The 15,068-nt window shown below is 38.0% G+C and overlaps 1 protein-coding gene across 2 annotated transcripts in view; it reads right to left on the minus strand.

Moving 5' to 3' along the window:
* Positions 1–7,960: 7,960 nt before the first annotated feature.
* The window catches only part of LOC117812314 (flotillin-2a), a 28,117-nt gene continuing 21,009 nt past the window's right edge, over positions 7,961–15,068 (minus strand). For both annotated transcript variants that reach the window (XM_034683001.1, XM_034683002.1), the window contains exons 10-11: positions 13,421–13,570; positions 7,961–11,601 (exon numbers count right to left, since the gene is read on the minus strand). In XM_034683001.1, coding sequence (XP_034538892.1) covers positions 11,551–11,601; positions 13,421–13,570 — 201 coding nt within the window. In that variant the 3' untranslated portion in view covers positions 7,961–11,550. The remainder of the gene's footprint in view (positions 11,602–13,420; positions 13,571–15,068) is intronic.

Below are 15,068 nucleotides of genomic sequence, written 5' to 3' on the forward strand. Positions count from 1 at the left end.
GAGGAGTTTGATGAAATGAATTATTGGAGTTTGCTTAGCAGTGATATATTTTAGGAAACAAACATGACACAGACCCTCATCAAACGCATGTTTTGACACAAGTTTGACAGGGTGTTCATCGCTGAGGAGTTTTGGCGAGCTGTGAAAAGGCCGATGGTTTATCTTTGGCTCTCAGAGCTCTGTACTTGGCGGGCGTTTGGCGCCTCGTGGAACCTGCACAGTCATGTTCACTCAGATGTCCCTGATGTACCATCCGCCCCTGGTCCCTCCACTCCCACATCACTTTAGCCTTCTCCGCTGCCTTTGAAGTGTGGCCATCCATCCTTTGCTACTATCACTTTTTGTTCCTCTGCTTTCTTTCCTTTTTTCCTCCCCCCTCCCTCTGCTTCTCCGGCTCTTATAAAGCCCTGCTCTGCCCCTGAGGGCTGAATTGTCTCCCTAATGGATGGCAGAATGGAGCACTAACCTGATGCTAAAATGGGTCAGATAATGGTGATTGGATTCATTCCTGCTGCCTGTGAGTTAACTCCACGGTTACTCTATCCGGGGCATCTTGATGAATAACCAGCTCGTGGCCTAAAGCGAGGGTGATGGGAGGGAGGGGGAGGCCTTGAATGTCTCACAGAAGCTGTGTCAGCCCCTCCAGCTCTCTCTGCTCTCTGCGACGGCTGCTTCCCAGTGATTAGACAAGCCAGTTACGCAGCAGAGATCACCACTTAGACAAGCCAACTGCTGCTTCAAAATATTATAGCTGATGTACGTCAGCCAGCACATTAAAGTAATCCTTCAAACACCAGATATTTAAAGCGCTGACAACCTGCTTTAGATGTTTTTTTCTCTACTGAATAAATGACACACTCATTTATTGGTGAGGCATAAGCTTTATTTCACATACATGCATGTACATTCAAAAAAAAGGATCATCAAGTATCCTGAAGAATCTCATGAGTGACACAAAAACCAACACCTTTTTGTCCACTGGGTCCAGATGATTTTGAGAAAGGGCCGGGGAACCCTTACCATTACTGAAAACTCAGTAATGGTAACGGTTTTACGGCCCTCCTCTGTCTCGTGTGTGCAAGCGTCTTCCAGGCCTGAGTGTGTGCTGAGGGCGAATGAAACCCTGGATAGTACATCATCTATACTGTAGTGTCTCTATAATAAACTTACAGTATAAGATGATATCCTGTCCGGGGCACAAGACATTAGTGAGCAGTGAGCTCCTGCTGTGGTTTTAATCTGAAAGACAAAGGTACACGACTCATGAGTGATGCCTACAGAGAAGGTCGACCAATGATAGAGAGATCACATGTTGAAGAGCCTTTTTTAACAGTTTGGATAAAAAACAAAGCTTACTCTTAAAAAGTATCAAACAGTGTTATTCTCCTCCTCTGCGTCACACACTCACCTTTACATGCAGAGTTGTAGAATTATCCTTCACGTCCCACCGACACTTTCCTTTTTTTTTTGTAGCTGTCATCCAAGCTTCATTCAAAGGCTCCTAACCGCTCTGCATGCTGGACTCCTGCACTTAAAGGCCCCTGGCTCATTAGCATACTGTGATGACATCTGGGTGGACCAGTAAGCATTTAGGGGGGTCTTATCAGGTCCTAACCTGTTCATCTCTGTCCAATGATGGCCAACACCCTCATTACACCCTGCTGGACTTCGCAGACAATGAATCTGAGATCTGTTTTTTACTTTAAGAAGAAGGAGAAGATATGCAGACCAAACTTTTTGTATGAAGTCCTTTTTTTTGTTTCTTGATTCCCAATAAAAAACTTTTTTTTTTTAACATTCTCTATAGATTAGGAAGATAGATAAATCGATAAAGGATAGATAAATTAATCATAGATAGGTACTTTATTGACCACAACAGGCTTTTCAGTAATTGAACAGAAACTTGAGACATCCAGTAAATTTAAACTCACACATGGAGGTAAAAAAAAACCCTCTATATTATCAAAAATGAACTCATTGCTACTCAGAGGTTTGGTTGTGTATTGAGTCGTCACTCTGCATTTTGTCCCTCAGTCTGTCTTTCCCAGTTTTCACCATAACAACTGTCCTTTCATCCATATTCAGTCATAAAAGTCCCCCCAAATATCTAAAAAGACTGTTTCAAGACTTTCTAGAAAGATTGAAAATGTAAATAGGACAATAGAAATATGAAATCTAATAACTATAGAAATATGTACAATTCTCATTTATTGAAAACAAAAATATATTAGGGTCAATCGTGTGAATTAAGGTCCAACATTAACTCACTGTTTGTATTTTGTCCTTTTTGCCACACCATTGTAAAGCTACTGCAGTGCCTTCATCTGCAACTTCACTGGTTGAAAGGACTGTCTTTGCATTCATTTGATTCCCAAATCAAGACACTGGTAAGACTTACTCTATGTTGTCAACCCTTCTATTATGTTCGTTTCTCTGAGCAGCAATAATGTTCCTGGGTCAATTTGACCCGGGGCATATTCAATTATCCAAAAGTGAAGGAACCCCAAAAAATCCCAATACACATTTTTTTAATCTAATTTTTATCTCCATTACTAACCATTTAAATAAAGATTTAATCCATTGGTGTTCTTTAAATCTCATTCATTCAATCTCGTTCATTAAAATTAATGTTAAGACTTTTTTTAATGTACATTGGAAAGCCCTTAATATAAATACAATAGTTTTACATGACATAGATTTTTTTTTAAATTTTATTTTAAATTCTTTGGTGGTAAGTGATATTGATATAATTAACATGACTCCTCTTCAGTCACATGTTGCCCAGATTTTTATGCTGCATTTATTTGGTTTGGAGGGCATATATTGCCTAAAATAAACTTTAAAAAGGGTCAATTTGACCCGCAACAAAACAGGAGGATTAACATAGATTAAAAAACTGTTTTGAAATGCAGAATAATGGAGTGTTAAACATGGGTTTGATAATGTGAATAATCAGGATTACATCTTGAAATTCAGCAATTAATCAGGGTTAAAAAAAAATTGACAGTCCTTAGATTAACTGTACAATATCTGTAGACAACACATCCAAATCAGCACAGTAGTCAAATACACACATAAATAAATCTAAATATTTACAGAAAAAAATGCACAATAACTGGATTAACCTTGAAATGTTCTTCATCTTTAGAGTAAAACAGTTTGTGTGATGTCAGGGGTTTCACATAAAGCATGCATCCTTCACACAGAGACTGTATTCCTCATCACTGGGGTTGCTGGTTTGACCCCTGGCCCTTAGCTTCAGGCTCTCTGCTCACAACATCCCCAGTCTTTCTTCAGGGATCTGATCCAAAAAAGGCGAAATATCCAAAAAATTACTTGAAAAAAAGTTACGTCAGTCAGTCATAAAGGTGGCATTTCATTAAACAACTTTATGGCTGTAATAAAATCAGCAGCTGAACAAATGTTTTCATAGAAGCACTTGGTATGTCTCATGCTGTCCATGTGTTCTTCATGTCTGAACCCTCTGACAGGCCTCAGTCCTGAGTTTTCTGTCATATCAACATGTCTACATGAGTGAACCCCAGCAGTAACTTCATCAGTCTAAAACCTTGCCTTTTAATCTCACATTGCAGTTATACATCTCCCGTGCTTCATCTCTGAATCTCACGGCTGGATGATTTATGTGTGATGGTTTCACATGGTTTGAATTTAATACAGCAATATGTCAGCTGATGTCGTGTTATCTGACTTATTAAACTTTTTCAAGGCTCTAGCTCAGCTAGATTTCAGGATACGCAGAGCTTGGATGTGTTTTTTATTGGATGTGTCACACAGACACGGCACGTCAGATTCACAGCTTCAAATTAAGCCGGGCTGTGATGGAGCAGGTCGTAGTTTGCTGTAGTTTGTCTTTAATACCTGACAGTTGGTCTCAACCTGGGTTTGCAAAGACAAATCATCCTTCCCTCTCTGTAACACAAGATCAGAATCATTGGGTGCAGAACATTCAAAGATTCACTAACTCCGTGTTTGTACTGCAACAATTTTTATGGATGTTGAACATGAGCTGAGACATGTTCTTTAGGAGGGTCAGGTTGAGGTGGGACATGCTGTTACCATGGTAGCACTTTCCCGGGTTAGGGTGTGGGAGTCAGACTGGGGTGTGAGTCGTCCTCCTGTAGGCTCAGATAAAGATGGAGGTGGGACTATCAGGGTGGTTTGAGTTTATCTTCTGCAGAAATGCTGCATTTTTTCTACTCATTTTCCATACGCGCTTCACAGATAAGTTCTTCACCTCATGGAGAGACGAAAAGGGATGTTCAACAAGTCGGCTTCGTCCGGAGTGATCAGGGGAAGTTGTTGGATTTAGTTTGAACTGTTAGCAGAACAGAGAAATAAAGAAATGTTTCCTTAAATTTGTTTTCTAAATTAATATTGAAAGTTGTTCCCCTCAGGCCTCTTTCTTCTGCACGTGTTGTTTCACCCTCCCCTCTCTCCCTCCCTTTCTCACCCCTTCTCTTGTCCAACTGAACCCACTGTCCCACCTCACAGCTAATTCAACTAACACTGTCAAAATGAAGCAGACTCATTAAGAGAGGAAGAGGAGAGAACAAATGGAGAGGGACTGAGCAAAAAGAAATATCCTAGTTTTATTCGTCACCCTGAGTGGAACTGTTTTTGGTCATGATTGCATTTATCCCTTGTGTAGTTCATGATTCCTGTGTCACATTCATGGAACTACTGATCATTGTTTTGTTTTTTTATGTGAACATACATATCTAAGGAAAGGTGTCTCTTCTTGATCCGTGAAGTCTCTGGACATAATGCCTGTCACTCTCTATTGTGTTTATTTAACATGAAGAAGATACAGACCATCCTCTTCTCTCTTTACTATAGAAGTCTTCACTTACAAAAAACGGAGGATTCATAAAGATATAAGGACATAAAATAATTGTACTGTGAAAGGAGATTTAATAGAATATGTTTTATTATAATAAATGCAAATGAAAACGTATTTCTTGATTTGAGCATTTCCTTATAGATTTAACTGATGATCTAAAATTTGCTGACGACATCCTGAGTTCATTCTGTTGAACTTCCTGCTTTTGTGTTTCTTGTATGCTTTTACATAATTTACTCCCAACATAGAAAAATGATTGGTTTATTTGTTAAATGAGTCCTGAATCTCTTTTTTAAAATTATTCATACAGGTCCTGTTCGGAACTGATGCTAGAAAAGTTCCTGTTTGAGCCTTTGATATCTTTGTGACAAGTTTAATTTGTTGGTGGGATTTGATGCTAAATGTTTCTATCAGTTGTGTTGTGGAGAGGCCTTGCTGTTTCCTGATCCGTATGAGAGAATAAAGAGAATAGTTCTGTAAACTTTTTACATCTGTGACATTTAAGCCTTATTATTATTAGGAGAAAAGAAAGTGCCAGTGAAAGTAGCCTCTGATTATTAGTGTGACATTTTATCCAAAGAAGGATTTCAGTGAAGCATTTATAACTCTTCTATATTTATGAATTACATGAGAGACTCCTCAGAGCTGAGAACTCTAAAGAGGGCAACTTTATTATCTTGATAGAAAGTTATTACAAGAAAAATATAAAAACTGCATACACTTGTTTTCTGTTGAATAATTGTTGAACACGTAGCATGTAAAGTCAGTCTTCTACCCGCTGTGACTTTCCTGCTGCAGTTTATTATTATCCCATCTTAAACATGAGGGTTTTCATTCTCCATATCATGTTTTTCATTTCATTTTTGAATCATACTTTTTAGAATGATCAATCAGGTACAAGGTTCTTATTTCCACTGACAGTATGGTTGGTTTTATGTTCCTTTCAATCCTCTGTGCATCTATATGTCCAATTTAAATCACTTACAGCTGCATATCTTGTACAAAGAGCTCTATACTTATCACATGAGTACCTATGATCCTCTTTTGTATTTTCCTCCATGGAGAAAAAGACATTCAGCTAAAGTGCAAAGATGCTAATGTTCATGCATGAGCACAATGCACCGTCACATGCATCACATTATTCCCAGGACAGGATGGCATCTCAGGGCTTTAAAGCCCCTCATGAACTGGCCTGCCTGCTCACCCGATCTCAACCCGACTGAGAACTTGTGGTCAATAATAAAGGAGATCATTTACAGTAATGACAAGAAATACATCTCAAAGAGCATCTTTGCAGAGAAGTCATCAGAAACTAAATCTGTTTACCAGTGACCTCTGACCCTCACCAGGAGAGTCTTCTCGGAGACAGGGCAAATACTCACTGAGAGGAGAAATCAGATCAGCCCATCCAAACTGAGGAATCTGATTTTTCTCAATGCCAACCCACACTGAGGACATTAATAATGTTTGCTCTAGTTTGGTTCTGGTTCTGTTTGCTTGAGTTTCGTTCTGGTTCTGTTTCTTGAGTTGGTTCTGGTTCTGTTTGCTTGAGTTTGGATCTGGTTATGTTTGCTTGAGTATAATTCTGTTTCTCTTTGCTTGAGTTTGGTTCTGGTTCTGTTCTGTGGACATGTTTGCAGTTTTTTGTTAATTGGTACAATAAAAAAGTTTGATTAAAATACTAAACAAAAGTAAAAATGGTTTTGTAACAGAATAAATGCACAAAATTGGGCAATTATAAGGCTTCTCATAAAAACACAAGCAGACATTCACATAAAAAATGGGGAAATACAGCGATCTTCATCCCAAATATACATCAGGAAAAACTGTCTACAGAAAACATTATAAAGACAGAGCCACTAGGATAGCAGTGACTCGTGTAACAGACATCAAGTCAGCTTTCGAGCAGGTCATGATAAATAGTAAATGGTAAATGGACTTGTACTCATATATCTCTTTTCCAGTCTTCTGACCACTCAAAGCTCTTTTACATTACTCGCTCACCCAATGATGGTAGAGGCTGCTAAAGTAAGGGACCATCAGTGTTAGCTAATCTTATTCTAGACATTCATACACCACTGAACAACTGTGGGAGCAGTTTGGGGTTCAGTGTCTTGCCCAAGGACACTTCGGCATTTGACTGTAGGAGCTGAGATCGAATAGAGACAAGCTTTCAGCCATTAGAACAGTGAGGGACAAGTGGGTAGAGCAACTTCCACTACTCTATAACCCAGGCCCTAATGTCACAGTGGATGAAAGGCTAGAGGAATTCAGAGGTTCCTTCCATTTTAGGCAATATATACCTTCCAAGCCAGCTAAATACAGCATCAAGATATGGGCAGCATGTGACAGAAGAGGTGTCTCCTGTTAATTTATCAACAACACTTCATAAAAATAAATAAATAAATAAAAACTATTGTATTTATATTTAGGTCTTTCAAATGTACATTAAAAAAAAGCTTTAACATGAATTTTCATAAAAAAAACGAGTGAGTTATCCTCATTGAACCATGATCTGTGAGGATTAAAGAACACCATTGCACTAAATATTGATTTAAATGGTTAGTAATGGAGTTAATAATGAGATTAAAAAATGTTTATTGGGATTTTTTTAAGTTCTGACACTTCTGGATAATTAAACATGCCCCGGGTCAAGTTGACCCACAAACATTATTGCTGTCCCTTAGAAATGAACAGGAGAGTTAAAAATACAGCCGAAAAGCATCATTTTAACCACACAGTTGAAGAAATATATTCACTATCTGACTTCCTAACAAATTTGAAAACGACTGTTAACATATTTGTTTAAAATATTCACAAAAATGCAACTTGCATAATAATTTGGAACAGTGTAGGTATTTTTATTTAACATTTCAGCCTCATAATATTGTAAATTTGCAAGAATAATAACATTCCTGTCAATCCAAAGGTATAAAAACAGTAGAGATTTAACTTGTGTGCATTACATTATGCATACGAGTGTTGTATGGAGTCGTACATTACATCTTGACCTCTGATGTCATTTGTATTTTCAACCTGTTCCTGTAAATCTCTCCTCCCTTGAAGTAACCTCTGCAACAGAAGGACAGTGGGCCAACATGAAGTGGTGTAACATTTATTATAGGGTGGCACACACAAGAGAATAACATGAACACATGCTTGAAATGCCATGCTGGATCAGGTCTCCAAAGGCCAGTGTTACATGAGAAGTCACAAGATTAATCCACAATATACTTTGAATAACTTCAGATTACAGATGATTTCCATGAAAGACGACATATGAACATGATTCAGATGAAGACAAGAGTTAAGGCGTAGGTCGTTAGTGTTTGGTCTTTAACCACATTCTCCTCTGAAATGCCACGTTTAAGGAACAGTTTCTGATTCATTAATGCAAATTAAAACAAGTTGATCTGTTGGCACACCATACGACGGCCAAAACTATGAGTGAAAAGGCATTTGGAGGTCTGGATTTTTAAAGGAAAAGGTATTTAATGCTACATTTATAATTATATCTAAAGCAATTTGATATATACATACATCTGTTCCCTTGTATATTTGAAGTGCAGACTTTCATAAAGAATATAAACAGAGAGAGTAGTAAAAGAGAAGGTTACAGCTGAACATCATAGAGGTATAACATCCACATTTCTACAAGTGACTCTCTCTACAGTCATGTTTGATTATCCCATCAGCACCTCTGATTACTACAGTCAACAACCTGCATTTTGAAGTATGAATCAGCTGTTCTTTATTTACCAAAGGCACTGTGTACAGAAAGCTACTATACTGAATAACAAGAGCGTATAAAGAGTTTCATCTGACATTATCCAGATACTTTTACAGAACACATTCTGGAAACAAACACTCAGAAGGTTGAATTCTGTGGGTCAGAGGTGTAAAAGGCCTGATTGACTCTTCTACTGGTTCACCTCAGAGTATCAGGATTTAAAATAAGAGGACAGGCTTCTGCTTGGGTGTATGAAGTTTCAATTTTTAAGTCTGAGAGAGGTTTGAAAGTCAATCGTGTGCTGTGCAGCCAAATTAAAAATGTAACAGGCGATCCCCCTGCGGACCAGAGCTTGAATGATCATGTGAATCACTAAATTCAATCACTTCGTTAAAATACTGGTCATCAATTTATGACAAAGAATATCAAAATATTGACATGGCATTCGTAGAAAGCCAGGCAGTGCTAATACAATCATCTTCAACAAGTGAGAAAGTTGCATAAAACTGAGATAAACTTGGACAAAAGAATAACATTCATTTGATAAAATAGGAACATAAAACAAACCAGAAGCCTCGTGTTTATTCACAGAAATAAAGAAAGAGTGGTACGACTACTTGAACTTCAGCGGAAAAATCCCTTCCAGGTTATGATTGTGAAAAGTGGTCATTATTTATGATGTGACTCACAAGAAGCAAAGCACTTCACTGGTTAAAGGTTCATGTTTAAATCTCTACCAGGCAGCAATGAACTCAGAGCGAGTTGAATTCCTCTCAGATGCTGCCATCTAGAGGTTGAACCTTGGTGTACAGTGTCCCTCACATTTACTGTCCTTTGAGCTCATCTGTTCAAAGTAAATCTGATTAGATTAAAGCTTCTGGATTGGATCATATCTTGAAAACGGACTGTACTTCAGAAAAAAGTAAAAAAATCAGGTAACCCAGTCTGTTTCTATCTGAATTAAAAATCTTTGATCCAAAAAAAAAATAATCAGGATTGCCCGATTCCAGCAGAGGGCCAGATTTATACCGGATTACAGCGTTAAAATCAGAGAGACAAAATGTTGTTTTTACATTGGTGTTGATACTTAAAATAGTTCTACTTAAATTGCTTAATTTCCACCATGAAATGGAAAACAATGTAGACTTCATGCAGTGAAAAAGCTGCTGATATCACACATTAAATATCTGACAGAACGTACCCGTCAGGATCTTTCATTTTGTGTGGATTTTGGCGCCCCCTGTGGACAAAGTAAACAGCATGTAGTCTCTTTTGTAGCACTGGATTCATCTTTGACAGGTTCATCCAACACAGTTTATTTGAAAATACAAGGAGGACAGCAAGTTGGATTACCTGATCCTTGACCAAAAAAAAAGAAAGAGGATTGCTAAATCTGTATCAGTCTTCTACACTGAACTTGAAAAAACGGGCCCCCGATGAACTGATTTTAACAGGCTTCCTGCTTTCATTAGACTGACCTGATCAGGAGCAAAATGATTGTGTCACACATTGCATCATCAAACTGCTCCACATTCCATTTACCGACTGAAAACCATCCGAGAGCAAGCACTACGTGGAGTGCTGCGTTCACGTCCTGATCACATGCTTATCTTTCATCACGAGTCACTAATTGACTCATGCAACAAGTTCCTCATTTGTCATCACAATGTGGGTGTGGCAGCAAAAGCAACTTCAAATTTCAAGAGATGTCGTGTTACTCTGTAAAAGTATAAAATATGTACAGTTAAAGTAAAAGTATCTGAGAATAAGTGGTCACGTCTGAGAAGAAGGTTGTCCCAGAGAAGGAAAGACAGTGAGGAAATGAATGAAAACTCTGACCCTGTGCTACATGAGTGATGAAGAAAATGCTCATCTAGCTTTGCAGGTGTCCAGAGAGTCTTTTAAGGCTTATCACAGCAAACTATGGCTTTGTGTTATGAGTTAGCTCAACATTTATTTATCTGCCTTTGTTTGAAGCACGTGACAAAAGAGAGTAACCTGTTGTTAGTAAAAGCAGATTTTAAGAGAACAGAGAGCGATATCTAAAACACCTTCCATTGATAACACGGATATATACTCAGACATAAATCCAACTGAAGCCAAACCATGGTCCTGAAGGTTTGGGCACTTGAGTGTTGAACAGGCACTGCACATCTGAACGACAAAGACAAGGGGACAAGACGATGGACCACGAGGTAACAGCATACAAGCGATTCAAGTGATCACTGGTATCCTAACGTACTGTAAGTCTTACAATTACAGTGGATGAAGATCTGGTGAGTGTTAAGTGTAACAGAGGTTTTGGTAATCCAACAAGTTATCGAGTTATTTCAGCTTGATTTAAAAAGCAAAGAGGGAATAAAAGCTGCCTGATCCATGCTGTGCTCAGACTGTCGAAGACTACTTCAATAACTGAGAATATGATACGTTGTTTAATAAAGAGCAGGGGCAAGGAACAACACCTGACGGGGAAGTGGTGACCCCTACACTTCAGGTAGACATTTAAACATCGCTCAGTTCAAACATTAATCCCTTACTTCTTCATGTTTTGAACTCGTTCTAAAGGCTGTGGTGTTTTTCATTTTATTAACAATCTTCAACACACATTAGAACAGAACGATTCTACCTTCAAGTCCTGAAATACTCTGTTTGGGTGGCTTGTAGAACTGGACAGGATTACAACATATATTGCTGGCTAACTAGTGCAAAGCGATACAAATCAACATCTAAAAATAAAACGATAAAGACACAAACAGTGTGGTCCTTCAGTTTTAAGGCCCAAGCTCGTTTTTCCTTAAGAAAATTAAAAACCTCTTAAAAATATAAAAAAACCTCTCTGTTTGCGTCAAGTGTTTCTGGTCAAAGGCAGTTTGCATAAGGGGGTCAGAGGCTGAAAAAACAGATTTCCATGCTTGAGGCAGATAAACATCTGAGGATTCAGAAAAAGTGGACCGGTTCATCACATGGTTGTTTGGCATGGCGGGGTCATCATCTTCTGCAGCAGAGGGATCTACGGGATCAGAGGAGAGGAGGATTAGCTGGTTTTAACGGAGGGAGTTATAAGCATGAGGGGCTAGACTACAGTGACACTGCAATAACTGACATTATCACAGCAATACCACACAGACACAAGCTGTTTTTAGACAGGCACTCCCAATAATGTCAAGAGCTTTTATCCCTAAGATTTTCCTGAGTTTACAGTTCACACCCATAGCAGTCAGTTTGACCAGTTGGATAAGATGGGGGGAAAATAGAGACTGCAGAAGTCACGGTGAAACATTTTACAATATATTCTATAACACTAAAACTGCAGATCCTTCTACTTTACTCTTCAACATGTTTTATCTTATTTCTTGTTCTCTTATTTTTGGTTCTCTCTCAGCATATGAGCTTGATTGTAAAATCACTGCTGTGTCATCATCAGTGACAGTAGTTAAGTTTTTTTTCTACACTAGTGTACTGACAAATATTGCCTCCTATCAAGATGTGCTACTAACAGCTCAGCGCCTGCATCAGTCCATTAAGGTACATTTCTCCTGAAATCTTCACTAAGGATTTTGCAATAAAGAATTAAAACATGCTCCCCTTGTTCTGACGATGCAAATGGAGAGAGTAGTGATGTCATCGTATGTGACTTATCTGATGGGTTGTCAGTTGTCAGGACTGTGCATGTGGGAGAGCAGAATGCGAAATGTTGTTGTAGTATTGTTTGTATACTTTTCGGACGTGAGCTGATATAATAAATCTCCTTTGAAAGAACATAGAGTGCAGAAATTGCTCATTTAAAAACGATGTTATCGTGTAGTTGGCCCTGCAGACAGTCCTGTGACACCGTAGTTTACGAAACTTTAAGCACCGTCTGCAGCACAAGTACCAGACAGGATACCTGAACATACCATTCAAAATATTCAAAACGTATAAAAATGTCAGACATTTTAATTATAATAATAATGTCAACATAATGCAGTTTTTTTCTAAAAATATTTTTTCAGTCCTTATAAAACTTAGAACAGCCACCATATCTGAAATCTGTGAATTTATAATTGATACCAGATGAATATGTTAAAAGCTAATATCAATCAAACTCTTCCAATTATGGCAGATGATGTCTTATTACAGATACTGATTCTGTAAAGCCACCTATTCTAATTCACTGCATACTCACAGAGTTTAAAAATGCATCAAAATGTCACAGCCATTAAATTCCTCTCCTGCGGAGCATCAAACCAAACAAGCGCACCATAAACTCATCTTATTGTTTTCAGTCGAAACTTGGTTCTCAAACTGTGAAAAGTCAAGGTAATTACGGTGCATCATTAACTCCTTCCACTGAAGCAGCACTCACTTAAATTTTAGCCCCGCTTGAACAGCTGAACACACTCAAGTACAGCACTGACAAAGTATGAACTCATTTAACATCGTTATGGTAACCCTGTCTCTTATTAACACAGTAACTACTTTTATATTTGGTTGGTATGAAGGGGATAAAAATCTCCACATGGCTCAGCAGGCTGCTTTCAATATTTGTTCTCTGCTGTTGTTTTAGAAAGTTCCTGCAGACTGAATGATAAACCAGCAGCATGGAGCCTCTACTGAGTCACCTCTGCTCAGCTGTTATGCTAATATTCCCGCTGACACTCAGAGCTAAAGAATGAGTTAATCCACGGTCCACTATGGGATTATAACGTTCTATTGTTTAATTGTACCAACTATCATACCCCAAGTATGAAGCTGACCCTGAGCATGGTATGGTGGTAATGCAGATGTAACATTCACTTGAAGGTCAGAGAAAACATAAAACATGTTAGGAAAAGCCACGCCTCTCTCACCTTGGTCAGATCCACCCCTGTGAGTGCGTTGACGGACACGGGGAGCTCGGCTAACAAGCGGTTCACCTCTCCGGTCACGCGGCTGTTTTCTCCACTCAGGATGACGATCTCGTTGGTCCTGGCCAGCGGAGCAGCAACTTTACCAGCAATCTGTTACAACACAGGGCACCACTCTTTGTTATTTCATAGACTAAATACAATTTTTAGGATTCATAAATTAAATAAATACTCTATTTATTCTGTTTCCACAGGGGAAAAAATGTTGTTTGTGTTTTTGTTCTTTTTTTCTACTTTCATTCTTCTGCTTTATTCAGTTTAAATTTGGTACCAAGCTTATCTTTCTCTGATATAAACAGTTACTCTGACCAATGTACATGCCAATGCTTTAACAATCACTTCACTAGAGGAAGGACTAGCATTGCAGTAAATGCCTGTAGCATCTGCAAGGCAGAAGGGTTGGCTCGGCTTCAAAAAGTAATGCTGCCAGACATTTAAGGACGCTCACTCCTTGAGAGAATAAACTATGGAGTACCACTTCCCCTCACTCTGAGCTTCATGTTTGTATGACACCTGCTTTATGAGGTTAGAATGACCCAAACGTCTTGTTCTTGAGTTTTTAGAGTTACTAACAGCCAACACTGTATGTCAGACAGAGGAGCTAGATGCTATAAAACATACATTTGTTAAAGTTGAGAGTTCCTTCCCCTTTACTTCTTTTGTGGTGCCCTTTTCATTTATTATTTTAATGTTCCTAATTTTAGTTTTAATGTTCCTAATTTATCCTGAACACATTTTCAAAATTTCCTAATGTGATGTCATCCTCTTACTCTGAAAACCTCTTTTATTGCCATTTTAATGCTTTTGTTTACTTATCCATTTTATTTACTTATTCATTTATTTTTGTTTATTTATCCTTGAAAAACCCCTCAACAACGATTTACTGGTCTATTGTCCCACCACTTCATTCTCTTTAACCCTCCTATTATGTTGCGGGTCAAATTGACCCTTTTTTAAAGTCTATTTTAGGCAATATATGCCTTCCAAACCAGCTGAATACAGCATAGAAAATCTTGGCAGCATGTGACAGAAAAGGTGTCGTGTTAATTTATCAACATCACTTCATAAAAAAAAAAAAAATTAAATGTAAAAAAAAATAAACAAAAATCTATGTCATGTAAAACTACTGTATTTCTATTTAGGGCTTTCCAATGTACATTAAAAAAGTTTTGATATTCATTTTTAATGAAAAACGAGTGAGTTATCCTCATTGAACCATGATCTGTGAGAATTAAAAAACACCAGTGCACTAAATAATTGATTGATTGATTTAAATGGTTAGTAATGGAGTTAATAATGAGATTTAAAAAATGTTTATTGGTTTTTTTTGGGTTCTGACACTTTTGAATGATGAATTCCTTTTGCCCCTTAATTTTTTTACTACAGTTTCCCTGCATGACAGCAGAATCAACGTGGAGTTTCCGTCTTCAAAAATAAAAAGTGAGTAAACTGCATCCCGCTCTGGCCGATGCATCATAAAGGCCTGTATTAAACACTTCTCTGCAAGTGATGTTTAAGAAAAGAAACACAGGCAAACTTCAGTCTAGTAACAAAATAAAAGTTCCATGATTTAGTTGTTCTGGACTCCTGT

Source organism: Notolabrus celidotus, chromosome 5 (genome assembly GCF_009762535.1).
Source record: "Notolabrus celidotus isolate fNotCel1 chromosome 5, fNotCel1.pri, whole genome shotgun sequence".
Classification (NCBI taxonomy): domain Eukaryota; kingdom Metazoa; phylum Chordata; class Actinopteri; order Labriformes; family Labridae; genus Notolabrus; species Notolabrus celidotus.